This window comes from Ammodytes marinus (assembly GCF_949987685.1).
Source record: "Ammodytes marinus genome assembly, chromosome: 3".
NCBI lineage: Eukaryota > Metazoa > Chordata > Actinopteri > Uranoscopiformes > Ammodytidae > Ammodytes > Ammodytes marinus.
In genome coordinates this window covers 10,628,206-10,646,584 of record NC_137232.1, presented here as the reverse complement: position 1 = coordinate 10,646,584, position 18,379 = coordinate 10,628,206, and the positions used below count along the sequence as shown (strand labels likewise).

General features: G+C 39.8%; 1 protein-coding gene across 1 annotated transcript in view; it reads right to left on the bottom strand.

The window, feature by feature from the left end:
- LOC307270238 (chloride channel protein 2-like) overlaps positions 1–18,379 on the bottom strand; it is a gene marked incomplete at both ends in the record, with an annotated part of 146,064 nt that overhangs the window by 33,512 nt on the left and 94,173 nt on the right. Inside the window, 3 exons of the mRNA XM_080053429.1 lie at positions 1,541–1,754; positions 9,557–9,667; positions 11,168–11,237. Coding sequence (XP_079909555.1) covers positions 1,541–1,754; positions 9,557–9,667; positions 11,168–11,237 — 395 coding nt within the window. The remainder of the gene's footprint in view (positions 1–1,540; positions 1,755–9,556; positions 9,668–11,167; positions 11,238–18,379) is intronic.

Below are 18,379 nucleotides of genomic sequence, written 5' to 3'. Positions count from 1 at the left end.
ACATTTGGACATTTTTCACTTATCATTAAGTGTAACTGATTGATTGACAGTGAGTTGATGATTGATATCAATCTCACACTGTTATGAATGTGCATGCACACGTCAACACCCAGAAGCTTTCTCACATGTTCCCTTATTGCAAATCTAATTCAATTCACTTTGTCAAAGCTTCAACCGTTAACATTGTTGATTGTTGGTGACTGTACTTCAAAACAGCGCAGGCCAACACCAGAAGCTATTTCCATAGAATCGCGCACATGTACGCACGCATACACTCGCACACACACACACACACGCACACGCACACACACACAGATAACCAAGAGATGGATAGTGTGGGTCAACTGACGTGCCGTTGTATAAAGTGAATGATTGGAGAAGCATCCGGAGACCAAACTCTTCAGGGAATGGCCACAGAGAACGATGAACAGATGGAGAATGAAATAATTTATTTTTTTACTCATTACTCCCAATTTGTGGATGATGCATGCAACCATTATCTCCCCCTAATGGTTTGCAGACAATGCATAACAATAATCGGCTCCAAACGATTAAATGAAAAGTATATTCTGTGTGGTTTCACCCAGCTCGGAGCGAACCAAGCAGCTGGTAATCCCATTCAGCATTGTGTGTCTGGGTATGAATGATTAATTGGTGTGAAGGCAATTTAAAAAAGCAACTAAACTGTACCGTTGAGCCAGGCACCTCATCCTTGGCTTGTCTTTTTGTAAAGCTAATTCCTTTCTTTGATTCTATGTGTATCTTAAAAAAAGGTAGGAAGGTGTGCTATTTGGACTTTGAGAAACTACATCAAATGGAATATTTAAACCTATTATGACTCACTGTGTGCACTCAGCATCACCCATTAACACATTACATTAAGACGGGCAGCGTTTACACAGTCTCTCTGAGCCATTAGGAGACTAATTAAAACTTCCACAGTGAAAGAAATGAAGCCCTGCAGAGCAAACCAACAAGGACTTTTTAACCACAGGCAGACAAAAACAGACAGTACTGCTGCAGAGGGGGGCAGAAAAAAAAACTATATTTTATCCACATATATAAATGCTACCCTCAAAAACATAAGTATCCCTTAAATTGTACAGTAAACTGAGATTTTTTCCCACGGCTTTAGTTTGGCACCAGACAGGACAAGCTCTAAAAAAAACAGAGCGTTTCTGACAGAGGCTGAAAAGAGGCAATTCAGCAATGGCACTGTGAGAAATCTAAAAATAAAATTTGGACACTTCACCATGAAAACAGTTTCTAGTAGAACACCAAATTACAATATTGAACCTGAAGATGAGCACAATATGTGCCCTTTAAATTTGACAAACACGCACATAGCATACCAAACTGTAGATGCGGCACCCCTTTTTTCAATCCCCATTCCAACCTCATGTAAACTAACTATTCTGTAAAATGTAATGTTTTAGTTTCTCATTACTTGCTGCTGCTGAAACAACCTAATGTGTAATAACAACGCAATGCTATGTAATGTGATGTTATGTTGGTTAACTGTTTGTGTGTGCGTACGTACTCGTGGTGTCCCCAGCCCAGCTCGGGGAGGTAGGGCAGCTTCTTGATCCTGATGATGGAGTCGTAGAGGGAGGGCTGCAGGGACTGGGCCACAGCGTTGGCCAGGATCACAGCTATCATGACGGGCAGGATGTGTGAGATCTGGCCCGTCAGCTCAAACACTATGACCGCCGTGGAGACCGTGTGGGTGACCGCTCCCGACAAGGCCGCAGCACCTTCGGGTGGGAGGGGAGAGAGGACAATGAGGTGAGCTAGATAGAACTGTGAAGAAGTAACTGTACGGGGGAAGCAATTGTTCAGATCAGTGGTTTTCAAGGTGGGGTCTTGCTGCTGCTGCTGCTGCTAACCTTGATAGGGGTTTACACAGGAGCATCATCCATCAAAATAAAATAAAAAATAATAATATTTGGCACATTTTTAAAAAGGGCAATAAATAAGAGTCTTACTACCCCAAAGAATATAATAGCGAGTATGTTGATTAATATAAATGTTCTCACTATCAAACATCAATATTTCTCACTATCAAACATCTCTTCCTACTAGATCTGCTTTTTTTACTGAAAAACACAAAAAGTCTCAGCAATGATATTGCCAAAAGAGAATACATTAAAATTGTTTTTTTTCTGAAGTTTAAATTACACTGATTTTTAGGCAAGTTGTATTTTTGAGGATACATTTTATTATTGAACAACTACAGTGCTCTCTGTCAATCCAAAATGTTAAAGAACCTAAATCTGAATGTTTACGAAAGTAAAAGTAAGGTTTTGTCTTTCTTATGAGAATATATATACGTTTTGCTATTATTAGGCAACTATTAGTATGCAGAATTATTCTGCAACTAAATAAAAAAACAAATACAAATTTACGACATGTCAACAAAAAAAAAAATCAGTGACCAATATAGCCACCCTTCTTTTCAATAACTGTCACAAGCCTTCCATTCATGGAGTCTGTCAGTTTCTTGATCTGTTGATGATCAACTTTTTGTGCAGCAGCAACCACAGCCTCCCAGACACTGTTCCGAGAGGTGTACTGATTTCCTTCACTGTAAATATCCCGTTTAAGCAGGGCCCACAGGTTCTCAATAGGGTTTAAATCGAAAAGGTCCAACAAGCTCATCTTTAAAGATACTAATAGTTGCCTTCAAAGATGAGCTAGTTGGACCTTTTTGGGTTGAAGATGGCCTCAAAATCAACTCCCAAACCTACTGCCAGTTTCTAGAAGATACTTTCTTCAAGCAGTGGTACAGGAACAAGTCTGCATCTTTCAAGAAGACCATGATTTTTATGCAGGACAATGCTCCATCACATGCATCGAAGTACTCAATTGCATGGCTAGCCAGTAAAGGCCTTAAGGATGAAAAAAGAATGACATGACCCCCTTCCTCACCTGACTTAAACCATATTGAGAACCTGTGGGCCCTGCTTAAATGGGATATTTACAGTGAAGGAAATCAGTACACCTCTCGGAACAGTGTCTGGGAGGCTGTGGTTGCTGCTGCACAAACAGTTGATTGCCAACAGATCAAGAAACTGACAGACTCCATGAATGGAAGGCTTGTGAAAGTTATTGAAAAGAAGGGTGGCTATATTGGTCACTGATTTTATTTGTAAATTTTGAGTTGTTTTATTATTCTCACTTTAACAGATGAAAATAAACAAGTGAGATGGGAACATTTTAGTTTTTTTTATTTAGTTGCAGAATAATTCTGCACACTAATAGTTGCCTAATAATAGCAAAACATATATATATTCTCGTAAGAAAGACAAAACCTCACTTTTACTTTCGTAAACATTCAGGTTTAGGTTCTTTAACATTTTGGATTGACCGAGAGCACTGTAGTTGTTCAATAATAAAATGAATCCTCAAAAATACAACTTGCCTAAAAAATGTTGCACACAGTGTAGTAGCACAATATAATGGATAGTGTTTGTGATAATACAACATCCTGAATTTCTACATAATGAATACTTGTCACACTCTAAAGTGGGCCTTTTGCTGGCCATTTTATTTCTAGAAATGTGTTTTTATTCCAACACTGAGCACAATACATTACCTGCAGTAGTATAAGTACATATGTTCCCATGTTGTGCGAGAGCACTGTAGTTGTTAATAAATAAATAAAATGAATCCTCAAAAATACAACTTGCCTAAACATTTTGCACAGTGTAATTGCATGTTGATACATTACATCTTTTCAGTGATGGAATGTAACTAAAGCACATTTACGTCCTAAACTATAGATACATGTCACATAAATTGACGCCAGGAACGCCCTCTATGCGTGTGCTCGTACCGGACGAGAAAGTGTACCGTGCTTGAGTACGGTACGGAGCACTCACACTGGTCAAAGGAACTAGACTTTAGGGGCAAACATACTTGGACCCGGTACAGATGGCCTAGTGTGAGTGTGTGTGCTGTGGAATGGTCACTGACAGGTCACTAAGTGTCATACATAATTTAACATACCTTTACTTTGCTTTACTCAAGCCATCAGACTCCTGAACTCTAAATAATCCCTCGCCCATCTACCCTTTATACTGTATATCTGATGTGATCTCATGTGAACTGGATTAGGTGCAATATTTATATGCAGCTGTGAACTCCCTTCAGTGCAATATTTTTTATGAATACATTTTACACAATTGTTTAAATATTAAGCATTATTGTAGCATTTGTATTTATGGTTTACATATTTTTTATGGTAGTATCTAATTAGGAGCAGTGCTTGTGACCCAGTGCACTCTGAATGTAGAGTTGAATGACAACAAAGTTATCTATGTCTAAGGGCCACGTCCACTAAAGGATTGCGCCACGTTTGCATCCGCTAAACTGGTGCAAATGATAGAAAAAGATAGCGCCCTATCCACAGAGGACGAGCAAAGGGGGAAATGCGAGCAGACTGCCCTGAAACGTGTCCTGCCGAGCAGGCAGCGCCCTGGATGTGCCTCTCCCATTTGAATGTATTAAAATGAGCAAATATTAAAAATCCTGCGCAAAATTACTCCATTCCTATGCAAATAAGCATCGTTGCAAATAGCCCCTTATCCTCAAAGGCCAGCGCTCATTGCAACAGGCCGTTTTAGTCAAACAATTACCGCGTATGAAACCTGTGTACTAAAGTCGCTCAATTTCTCTATACTACCCTTCTATCTGTCTACCTCTCTCTCTTCAACACTCGTGACTAGGGATGGGGATCGAAACCCGGTTCTATCAAGGACCCGGTTCCACTTTTTTTTAAACCCGAAAATCAATAACGTTTGGGCTTATCGATACCACTATCGAGTCTCGTCGTTTTTTTCTCCCGTAGGTCCTGTAACGCAATTGTGTGTCCCTCGAGTCGCGTCACGGCATTTAAATCAAATCAAACCAATCACTGCTGCATGTCCGCCAATGTTTATGAATGATATGCAAACAGGTATCAAAAGTAAAACAAGTGAAGTCTGGCAGTTAACTTCGCTCGCGAGGATGGCTGAACGGGCGAACAGGTCTATGGTTTGGCTTTATTTTACCAAGCTCGAAGATAAAGCAGAAGCGAAATGCAACTTATGCTGCAAAATAATTTCTTGTAAAGGGGGGAACACAACCTCAATGGCCAAGCACATCAGCATTGTGCATCAAATAAAGGCCAAATGCAGTACCTTCGACTGTCTCCGGATTTAAAAGACTCCTCCTCCTGCTGCTGCCGCCGCACCACAGGCGGGCCCGTCTTCATCATCCACAAAGTACCAGCGGTAAACGCACACACACAGACTGTGTAGCTTGTTGTCCCGTCAGTTAAAAATAGTAATCCAATTGTGAAATCCGTGTTGTAATCGGCAGCATACAAGCTAGTTAGCTTAAAAAGTAAACAAAGTTTTCAGACGTGCTGCGTGATGATGTGTTCAGGGTGGCTCAGTAAAACGACTATTAGGTTATCATGATGCGTTCAAGTGTAACGTAAAGGAATTGGAAATTGAGTTTTTGGCGAGAAACATGAGTAATACAGTTGTATTAGTGCTCTCATCATTTTAAAATATATATTTAAACTACTGATGCCAATATTTATTAGAAATTTAATTTCAAATACAATTATTTATTTCCTAAATATTTTCCAAATCACTAAAACATGATAAAGTGACAGTAGACAATACATTAACCAACAAGTGCGAACATTTATATATTTTTTTCATAGATAGTATACACTTGATTTTTTAAAACCAAAAATAATATTTTCTTCAAAATATATAATAATAATAATAATAGAAAAGTATCGATAGTGGTATTGATAAAGACCCGGATCGATAAGGCGTATCGATAAAGGTATCGATATCAATAAATATTAACGATCCCCATCCCTACTCGTGACCTTTAAATGATATTGAGTTATAATATGGGGGAAATCTACAGGAAGTGGGTTGTGTACTTCGATAGGAAAAAACAGTTTTGATGGAGCTTAGGTTTAAGGGCTGCTTGACAATGTCACTGTATACACCTGTGATCTGTGTGTAACAGCCGCCCTGTGCGTAAAGAGTAAAAGCGCACGGTGCTGCCTGGAACAGTCCCGTCTGGGAAGAGACCTGTACTGCCAGTTGAGTGTTTTCACCATGTCCCTGAAACAATTTTTCTCCATAGTGCAATTAATACCACAGCGCATCAAGTTATTGACGTGGATCTTCAACCCCCATCTCCTGCAGCTCCGCGTGGATAAAATACTGAAAATGTTGCATCATATGCTCCAGCAGAGAATTGGGATGTGAATGTCCTTGTTGAGGTCGTTCTTATTTTAGTTTAGCTATAGTAGGCAATGCAGTGTCTCTTCAGTTTCTCTTTTCTTGTAAGATAACTTCCCTCCCCCCCCCCCCCCCCCCCCCCCCCGAGTATATACTTAGTGAAAATTCCTTTGTGGATACGGTGCTCAAGAGGGGCAGATTGCGGGAGCTATTTGGCAGCAACGCATGGAGCTATTAGCCCACGCAATCCATTCTTAGTGGATGTGGCCCTAAGTCTTTAAATGGCTAACCGAATGGTGGGTTACAGTTTGATCTATACATCTGTTCAATACTGGAACATTTCTGGTTGGGATCGTACACACGGCCGACTGTATGTTCGACATTACATTGATCCAATCCACAAATACCCACTTCCTCTTTAGAGATCAACTTACTCAAAGCCCATCTGGTTATCAATTCCACTTGACCCCACTCTAAAGCTCTCCTTTATCTACTCTCAACCCAATGTACCAAATCCACTCTTCTCTCGCATGTTCATATGGCAAAAGTCATTTCCCTATGTTACATCATACATTATATGAGACATCAATATTTCCAAATCTCTTTCCCTAAATAAAGTGTTCAAGCTGCACCAAAGCAGACATAGTAGCATGGGGGTGGAGGGAGCCTTCACCACTCGACAGATAAATGGAGTCCAATGAAGCCACAGAATGAAAAAAAAAACACTGAAAAAGTGCTAGAGAAAACAAAAGCATTGAATTAAGTGAAAAGAGCAAGGAGAAGCCGAGAGAAACAGATGGTGGGCGAGAGAAAAAAAGAGTCTATACGGAGGCGGCTTTCATTGTTCTGTCTGCTAACTTAATTAAGCCTGTGTGTGTGTGTGTGTGTGTGCCTGCCTGCTTGTCTATCCTCCTTAGATAAATGCTGCTAGCTCCCTCTCTGCCCGCCCTAACATTTAGTAGTCCTTAAAGCGAGCTCCGCCACGGCCGCCAGATGAAAGTGGCTCATCACAGTGACAGAGGCTGAGTCATAGGCTACAGTGCACATAACAAAAACATCAGCGACATAGAAAAAACAGCCAACGCCGCCACCACCGCGCAACAGTGGCATAATTAACATGGCTGTCAACAAGTGGCACAATATGAACAAAGAAACGCATCTCATTTAGACACGTGAGTTCAGAAAGAATGGTGGTTATGAAAGGTCAGCTGGCATCAAGAGGTCAAAAGTGTTCCCCTTTTCTATAAAGCCAGCATTTATCTGATGTTGTATGCCTCTGTTTTTAGCAATAAAGTTGTGTACAGGAATCGACTTGCATTTCGTAGTCAAGAAAGTGTAATAGAATGCGGACAAAATTGACAAAGATAAAAAAGACATTTCGATCTATTATCAGCTTTTCTAATTGTTTTAGTGTCATTTAAAACAGAAAGTCATTAACATTATTATAACTCATTTTCTCCATTCACAAAACTTAATTTTGTCTACTCTGCCTGGCCTTCTTGTGTTTCCTAGGTTCTCTCAGTCTCTCTCTCTCTCTCTCTCTCAGCTCCCTCATCGTCTCCTGAGGTGTTTTTCTTTTGACTTTTATTTTAGCATGCAACACCCTCACACACACCAATTTACACACACACGCACACACACACGACTGATGTTACAGATTTTTCACTTCCCATGGCGTTTACTTTGTAAATGACTTTAATACATCTTTTCATTTTTGACCTCCATCTTTTATGTGTTCCCTCTCCTCTGACTGAGTCATGAGCCGCATAGTGACAGAGAGGGACATGTTTAGACTGCCTGAGTGCTACTTCTAAGTTTCATAGAAGCAGTGAATCGGAAATTTAAAATATCATTTGCATTGATTTTTTTTTTTTTTAGATTTTTTTTGGGCATTTTCAAGCTTTATTGGATAGTACAGAGTTGAAATGGGGAGACAGAGAGAGGGGGGGATGACATGCAGTAAAGGACCACAGGTCGGATTTGAACCTGCGACCACTGCAACGAAGGCCAGAGCCTATATGGTGCGCGCTCTATCCACTATGCCACCGGAACGCCCATCCTTTGCATTGTTAATACCACTGCTATTGCAAACTGAGTTTATTCTTCTGATCACAGTTTAAAATCACCAAGTAATTCTCATTTCATCTTTTGCTAATTTCTCTCATAAATTAAGTGCAACGTACTGATTCCTTTTCTTTTATATTAATGTCTGTTTGGAGGTAAAATAAAGAATACATACTTTAATAGCTCTTGACCACTTGATTTTATTCCATGCAGTGACTAGGGGTGTGATGGCAATACCGCGGCTAAGCAGTGTCATAACCGTGATTATAGTCGTTTTTTTGTGTACATAGGCCTATGGTTTGTATGCAATGTTAACTTATAAAAAGAAATTGTATTTTGTCATGGACTGTCTTCCATTTCAACTGCGCCACCTAGTGCAAGGTAGGGACAGTCCATTTCAAATGAGGGGGAACTTCTTATGTGGTATTAATGAGCCTATTCCTAGGCTTGACACTTGTAATACTTAAAGATAACGTATATAACATTTACGTAAAGTTCAAGTTAAGAAACCTCTGATTGATTTTGTATGGAGCAGGTAATATTAATGAACACTCTGAAACATAGGGCTGTAAATAGCTATTGGAGAAAATTTGAAGGATAGCCGCTACACTGCGATGATATGTGGAGTGATAACCCCCAGCCCTAGCAGCGACAACCACCAACACATACTTTGGCACAGTTTGAATTTTGAATTTTGAATGAAGCAGCACTCAACAGCAGAAACCGTGTGCTGTGAAAGTGTGTTGCGTGTCAGCAGCAGCAAAGTTTCTCCAGCTTTTATTTATTTATTTATTTGTGTTACGGTCTAGTCCGGTGTCTCTTTTGTCAATTGTGTAAATTGATTCTGTCTAGAGTGTTTGAGTATGACCATATTCCATGTCTCATTTAATCAGGTTCCATTTAGCTGTGAAATGAGACTGTGGAAAATATTCATCTGGATTCATTTTTCTACGGATGGTGGCAAGAAGAAAAGTAAAGTATAATTCACTCAAGTCGAAGGCGCGCTGATGCCTCACAGAAACCCTAATGAGCAGTAAAAACTGTGTGCACAGCTTCCATCGCGAAAAGACTAAATCACTCAGATATGAAAGTGACAAAACGGTTTGAATGAGTGAGTGAGTTAAAAAGAAAAATCACATTAGAAAGCACTTAGAAGAGTTAGCCATGGAAAGTGAGAGTATATAAGAGAGAGTAATGGCAGATTAAGAATCACAGTCACTATGATTGTGTCTTTAACTCACCCACGACAGCGTAGCCTCCTGGCACTATGGAGTAGATGGTGCCATCTGTGTGAATGCCATCTGGGAACCAGGCTGCCATGCTTTCTCCAACCAGACGACCAAAGGCTGCCCCTAAAAATATAGACACACGTACACGTTGTGCACAAAGAAACAGAAACTCAGTTTGTGTTTAATACTGTGGACAGTCATTTTTAAATTGTATCCTGTAATACTGCTCTAAAAAGGGGTCATCCCAATGTTTCCAGGGCTCAATCTTCCCAATTTATATGGCACCAAATGGGATGTTTAATTAATGTCATATTCCAAACGGAAACTGAAATATAGTTTTATGGATAAAATATAGTTGTAAAATAAATCATATTGACTTGACTTGATACATTCATGAAGTGTTAACTTAAACTGATTGATACATCTCTATAACACTCCATTGAGTTGAGATGCAGAAGAGTGATTTCTAGAACACACATCCTGCGTTTACCTCTGGAGTGCGTCTGCGTCTTTTACTGCTGCGTCTCTCTTACTGTTTTTGGCCACACATGTAACATCTCAACTGCTGCTGCTGCAGCGCTGCTTCTAAAAGCCCTTTCTTTCTAGATATAGCTTTCATAAATAATTCCCATTAATGTGAAGTTGTTTCATGTCATTTTATGATGCATATGATTAATATTGAGTTTCGGCAGTAATCCGTGTGCCTCGCCTCCTTTTTTTTTGCCACATTTTCGCTTGTGGGAAGTTTTGTTTTGAAAGGGACACCAGGAAAGGTGGAACTACAGCGAAAGCTGCTAGTATGAAGTCAATATGACTGTCAACAGAGTTTTTCTCTATCAGTTAAAAGGGGGGCTCGAGAGAGAAGCGCATCTCTACAAAAACAATAGGCGAGCCTCCTGAGGTGAAGTGAGCGTCGCTGCAGTCACGCCTCCAACGGGCGTCAGAAGGGCGTTTGAGGTTGAAAGTGTGGCCACTGTAGTGTGTTAACAAGGTTGCCGAAAAAAAGTCAGACGCAGACGTGCAGTAGACGCTGAATGTGTGTTCCAGGGGTAAGAGTAAGCCTAGATTTTCCCCAACATATTATCCCACTGAGCCCTGGGAACATTGATATGCTCCTGCTTTTAAAGGGGCAGACCTTTTCTCTCTCTCAGAGACATAAAACAAGAGATAACTCCACCATAACTCAATTAGCGGTATCTTGGATGTTCAAACAAACGTATTTTTTTACGTGTTATCTTATGGAATTTTGCATATTTTCAAACTAAACCACTTGTTTATCTGCCATTTCTCACCTCAGCGAACAGTTGGTGAGCTTAACTTAAGAGCAAATCACTAGCCTGGCTCTTATTTTTAACAATTCTGCTTTAGAACAGTAAACAAACTTGATGTATGTTCTGTAACGTTTGAACCTAGCCAGCAAGCGGTTTCTACCAGTATACAGTCTTTGCTAAGCTAAAGGGTTGCAGGCTGTAGCTTCATTTTAAAAAGAACACACACACACACACACACACACACACACACACACACACACACACACACACACACACACACACACACACACACACACACACACACACACACACACACACACACACACACACACACACACAAGTTGCTTCTTACCAATAACAAATACTGGCATGAAGGCTCCGCAGGGCACTGGGATGGTGGTAGCGAGGGCAGACATCCAGAACTAAGAGAAAAAAGGAAAAACAAGAGGGAGATAAAGAGAGAGAAACTTAAGAAGAAAGAACAGGGTGGCATTTCAATTAGCTTCCGAACAGCATCCTCTGTGCCCCCTATAGATGATAGCCAGGGTTTGAATCCACTCCCGGCAGCAAAGAGAAGCGCCCATGCGGAGCTGATTGCATGGGGTTAGATTGAGCTGTCACTTTCACTCCTCCCTTTGACAAAGACCCTGAAATGAACCCTGGGTAATGAGCGGCCTCCGCCGATTGGCCGACACTGTGCCAGGCGAGAGCAAGAGACTGCTAATTAGGTAAGACAAACAAAAAAAGAGAAATGTCACCACCACTAACAAGGTGTGAGCATTAACATTCGGTGTGTGTGTGTGTGTGTGTGTGTTTGTGCGCACTTAAGTGTGTGCATGTGCGTGTGTGTGTGTGTGTTCAGTGCCTTGCAAAAGTATTCATACCCCTTGACATTTTCGACTTTTAGTCACGTTATAACCACACACATACATTTATTTTATTGGGATTTTATGTGATACACCAACACAAAGTGGCGCATAATTGTGAAGTGGAATGAAAATGAAACATGGTTTTACATTTTTTTTATAAATAACAAACTGAAAAGTGTAGCGTGCAAAAGTATTCAGCCCCCTGAGTCAATGCTTTGTAGAACCACCTATCGCTGCAATTACAGCTGCAAATCTATTTGGGGTATGTCTCCACAGACTGACATTTCATCGGCATACCCAATAAACACCTTCAGAAACTTCAATTCATTCAGAACTGTGCTGCCCGAACTCTGACGAAAACCCGCAAATACGACCACATCACCCCCATTCTTCAAGACCTCCATTGGCTCCCCATAACCTCAAGAATCCAATACAAAATCGCCCTCATCACCCACCTTTGCATCTACAGCAACGCCCCGCAATACCTCAAAGACCTCCTTACCCCTCACTCATCCACCCGTAACCTTCGGTCTCAAAGTACCAACCTCCTCCATCAGCCCCGCACACGACTCCGCACCATGGGAGACCGAGCTTTCTGCTTCGCTGCCCCCCACATCTGGAACTCCCTCCCTGAACACCTACGACAACCCCAGTCTGTGGTCACCTTTAAAAAAGGGCTTAAAACTTTTTTGTTTAGACAGGCTTTCCTAGGTCGTCCCTAGTTGTTTTTATTCTCTCTCTGCAATTTAATCTCTTTTAGCTGTTTTATCTACTACTGATTTTAACGTGTCTGATTTTATTTTCTCTTAGTCTTTTGTTTATTTTGTTTCTGGTTTCTGTAGCACTTTGAGATTACTTTATGAAAAGTGCTTTACAAATAAAATGTATTATTATTATTATTATTATTATTATTATTATTTGTGCCCATTCTTCTTTAAAAAATAGCTTGAGCTTCAGATTTAGCATCAGATTGGATGGAGAGCATCCGTCAACAGCAATTTTCAAGTCTTTCCAGATATTCTCAATTGTATTGAGGTCTGGACTTTGACTGGGCCGTTCTAACACATGACTATGCTTTGATTTAAACCATTCCATAGTATATCTGGCTGTATTTTTAGGCTAGTTGTCCCTCTGGAAGCTGAACCTCCACCCCAGTCTCAAGTCTTTTGCAGACTCTAACAGGTTTTCTGTCCTGTATTTGGCTCCATCCATCTTCCCATCAACTCTAAAAAGCTTCCCTCTTCCCTGCTGAAGAAAAGCATCCCCATAGCATGATGCTGCCACCACCATGTTTCACGGTGAGGATGGTGTGTACAGGGTGATGTGCAGTGTTAGCTTCCGCCACACATTGCATTTTGCATTCAGGCCAACAACTTCAAGTTTGGTCTCATCTGAATATGCTGTGTTCCCCGCAATTTAAAAAAAAATTTAAAACCACATTTAATTTTCATTCCACTTCACAATGATGCACCACTGTGTGTTGGTCTATCACATGCAATCCCAATAAAATAAATGTACGTGTGTGGTTTTAATGTGACAAAATGTGGAAAATTCCAAAGGGGTATGAATACTTTTGCAAGCCACTGTATGTGTGTGTGATCGTATGTGTGTACCAAAGTTAAACAAAGAGCTCTACGGCTATGTTAAAAAGTCTGGCAAGAAAAAGCTGCAGTGCTGTTAACCAAAAGTAACATTGACACATAGCCTATATTGTGGAAGTCTCATTAAATGTTATTGGCATTAGCAAAAATAATTACATATAAATTCTACAGTAAATATATGATCAATCTTTACATCATTGAGACCGGATCTAACACCCGAACATAAGGAGGTAACATTCAAGTCATTGCAACACGAGTTCTCACAAAGTTAATCATGCCTATCAGCTCCACAAAACTGTCTCTGTATGGTGTCCCAAGAAGCGCCCATGAAATGTTTCTGTTGTTGATTATACTGCTGAGAAGCTAAGAAGTAGTTACGCACTATAGCTTTCAATTATTTGGAAATGCACTTATTTGTTATGTTGCTGAGTTATACCACTCTAACCGTATTGTGAATCTCAAACTTACCCAACTACTACTTCATACTTAAACATAAAATGTTGCATCTCCTCTTTAATCTGTATACAAATTCAAGTGATACCATTATTCGTCATAGCTTTTTATTGGGGGCTGCCCATAGTGCACATTTCACAGAAAACAGTCACAATGCAAAGAATCTCTGAGAATTTGACTGTTTAAAAAAAAAAAAAAAAAAAAAAAAAACACGTTTCAAGGTAGAGGATTTTATAAGACATAACACACATCTCGTCCCCAGTAATAATCTCCTGGTTACAAATAGACTCTTTAATTACGTTCGTTTGCTCCGTCTCTCTCTCTATCCCTGCCGTTCTCTCTCTCTCTCTTTATCTCTCTCTCTCCGCTACATCTATAGTTAGCTGTAATTAAGGCCGGCTGCCATGGACAAGTAATGGATCTCTCTTCTGTAACCCTACACTGCCGCCGTTTTCACACCCTGCAGTGCGCCTACACACACACACACACACACACACACACACACACACGGGCGTAGGTGTTCACCCATACACCCACACACCCATACACCCACACAGCCTCAGTGATGGAAATCAAAGCAGCACAGGGCCGGTCGCCAGAGAGAATAACAGGCACACAGTTCACAAAAAAAGCTAAACAGGTTTAAAGGATCTGGGAACTCATAACATAGGCTTAACTTGATTGCATGAGGCCGTGAACTCTGAGCAGTGTGTGTGTGTGTGTGTCTGTGTGTGTGTGTGTGTGTGGGCGAGTGAACAACGCAATTTAATCCAGTTGTAAATTTACAGTTATAGCCATGAAAACCCGCAGTTACTGGAGGCAGCTGTCATCCGAAGCCTCTCCACAGCAACATACGTATAGTCGATCAGAACAGAGTGTAATAATGGCAAGAACGGGTCGTAAAAATGCGAACAAAAATAGTTTTTATTGGGCCATTGAAACACCAATGCAACTGTGGCAATGCCAAATTGCCCATAAAAATATATGAAGTTTTTGTTCCAATGGGTCGATAATAGAATTGCTCATCATAACTGTATAGTGCATTTCATTAGTTAGGAAAAAACTCAGCCTAGGTCTCCTTTTCAGATGACCAACATACAGACAAAAAGAGACTTACTCTAGAATTTAATTAATAGAAACAGTCTCAACTGATGAAGACACAGAGGCGGCAAATGGAAAGAAAGTTAGTAATTTAAAGTCAATTATAATATGATTTTGTTATGATTGAATTAATCAGTTCTATTCTTTAAACCAATCATAATGCATTATTCTGAGTGTACGTCATGCACACTGACCTGGTAGAATTTGAGAACTCATCCTTGACTTCCTGCTTTGACCCACTGTCATCACTGGCATCTACAGTTGTATCATATTGGTGTGATGATCATAACTGTTCATATGAAAACAAACCTAAAAATGTAGCTTTGTTTAAACTCTCCTCAGTGTGGTGAAATCCAAAAAAACAAAGCTTTCCCATTGTGCATGGAACTTTAAAAAAATGAAACCTCATAAATCTGCCCAGACATGGCAGCAAAACAACTCTTGTTTGCCTCTATTCCTCTCTTGACTCAAACTCAGTTAATTGGACATGGGTTTTTCTCTTGAGTTTTAATTTAAGTAGCAACTGCTGAATGTACTAATACGCAGACCAAATGAGTACACCAAACTACTATGACTACTACTATCTTCCATTTGTTCCTATAGAACGCAAGCATGTATCCGTCCCTTTAACCATGCACAATGTCTTTGTCTCAAATCAATTAATGCAACAAAAGAAGCAGAAATCTTTTTTTAAATTTAGGCAGTTTAAGTGGCAATTACTGTTGGGAGCCAGCATGGAGTAAATGAGGCAATGCATACTTTACTATCACAATTCCAGCTGCTGCAATGTGTAGATGACAGTGTAATCTGCTTGTTTACCCATACTAACAAGCTCACACACACACACACACACACACACACACACACACACACACACACACACACACACACACACACACACACACACACACACACACACACACACACACACACACACACACACACACACACACACACACACACACACACACACACACACACACACACACACACACACACACACACACACACACACACACACACACACACACACACACACACACACACACACACACACACACACACAGCAGTTTCTTCTCCTTCCTCATAAAACAGGAGCCCTAGCCATGGCAACCACCCTCCAATGATAACCCTCAGCAAAGTTGCCCGAAGTGGTGTCCCTAAATAGTCTGGGGTTACCAAGGAGATGGACTAAGCCATTAAAGACAACATGGGAACATATGTACTTATACTACTGCAGGTAATGTATTGTGCTCAGTGTTGGAATAAAAACACATTTCTAGAAATAAAATGGCCAGCAAAAGGCCCACTTTAGAGTGTGACAAGTATTCATTATGCAGAAATTCAGGATGTTGTATTATCACAAACACTATCCATTATATTGTGCTACTACACTGTGTGCAAAAATTTTTAGGCAAGTTGTATTTTTGAGGATTAATTTTATTATTGAACAACTACAGTGCTCTCGGTCAATCCAAAATGTTAAAGAACCTAAACCTGAATGTTTACGAAAGTAAAAGTGAGGTTTTGTCTTTCTTACGAGAATATATGTTTTGCTATTATTAGGCAACTATTAGTATGCAGAATTATTCTGCAACTAAATAAAAAAACAAATTTTCCCATCTCACTTGTTTATTTTCATCTGTTAAAGTGAGAATTTTAAAACAACTCAAAATTTACAAATAAAAATGTCCGACATGTCAAAAAAAAAAAAATCAGAGACCAATATCACCATGGGGTCCAGGGCATTCAGCCAATCTGCCCCCCACCTCTGGAACACCCTCCCATCTGACATCCGTAACTCTGACACTCTCTCCACTTTTAAGTCCCGTCTAAAAACACATCTTCTTTATATGCGACTAACTAACAGCAAGTAGCCTTTCCAATTGCGCTGCATTTCTTTAAACGGATGCGTTAGTATCAAAACCATGCATTTCAAGTTGTCGAAACACAAATTAAAACTGTATTTTTTAATAGGTAATTTATTGTATAACCCACTGTATATTGCCTTATAAGACTTATTGGTATGCTAATTAGGAAAAGTTCTTATTGGTCTCTTGTATTAGTTATTTAGTGGCTATGTGTTATGTTTAAGCAGCTGCAGCTGACACTATATACTGTACAGCCACATTGTGAAAATGTGAAACAGCATACAATATCAAATGTGCCTCCACATCAGTATACAACACCATCTTTACAAAACATTTGGCCACACACTTTTATGAGAGGGTATTAAACTGTGATGTTTCATATCAAGTGCACGAAAAGTGAGTCAATGTACACAGTTCCGCTCCCTGTAAACACATGGTTTGCATACTATAAAAAAAAAACAGTGTATCCAACGATGTCTTTAAACTGGTCTGTAATGTTACTGTCAAGAAACCACATCAATCTCACTGCACTTCATCTAATCCTACCAAACAAAATCAGCATGGTGTGATGTAGAACCCAGCGGGCGTGTGGGTGTTTACAAGGTTATAACCCCGCACTGCTCCATCCCTTCCCGGGGTTTACAAGGCCTCAGAGTCAGGGTCTGCCGCACATTAACCACGGAGCTATCAAATCAGCTGGATAGCTCTCATGTCTTATTTCTAGAACACTTTTCATACTGACACAGTGTGCGACGACCGTATAATTGAGTTTCTTGTTTATATTGTAGGAGCAAAAAAAAATATTGTCTAACTGTTATTGTTCACATAAACAGCATCCTACAATGCTTTTTATATTTATTTTTGTGCAAAAAAAGAAAAACTAATTTAAAAAAGTCAAAATGAAATGAATTATAATTGAGACACGTGGGCTTTTTCGGACACATTTCTGAATCCCCTTTATTTGTTCTTTTAGAATTTTATATCCCATACTAGCGTTTTCGACCCACTCTCTACCCAGAGCGGTCATTAATGTTTCAACTAATCTAATCTCTAATGTAATCTACTGGTTTCACGACCGTCAAAATGTATGAGGATTTCCAAACGCGGGAAATCTCGTACTGACTTGGAATAAAGCGGTCGAGGGGAAGCAGAAAACCTTTAGGGCAAGGAAAGCAAGCCAAGACATAATTGGGTTTTTTGGTTAAAAACACTAAAAGTTCTCAAAAAAAAAACACAAGTAAAAGAAGTGAAGGACACCTCTTACATGACAAATGTCTACATTAAAAATCCAATTTGAACTATTTTAACAACTTTAATGAACCAAAATGAACTTTGACGTTAAGTTATAGAGCTGTTGCAGGGCTAATATATTTTAGAATAAAAAATGTAATTAAATTCAGACAATATATGCGATTTAGACTTAATCAGTAGACATTAATAGTAATGAGTTTGCTCAGCAGAAATACTAGCAGGCAGCTGCCTTTTTTTAAATAAAAAGTTACATTAAAACATGACTTGGGTCCTAGGTTTGACAGTATTCAGGGCCTAAAGGTACTTTGACAAAATATTTTCCTATGAAACTTGGCACAGCTTTTTAATGTAGCTTTTAGGAATCATTAAAGAGTGTTAATAATGTGCAATTATGCTTCATTATGGCATTCATTTGCTC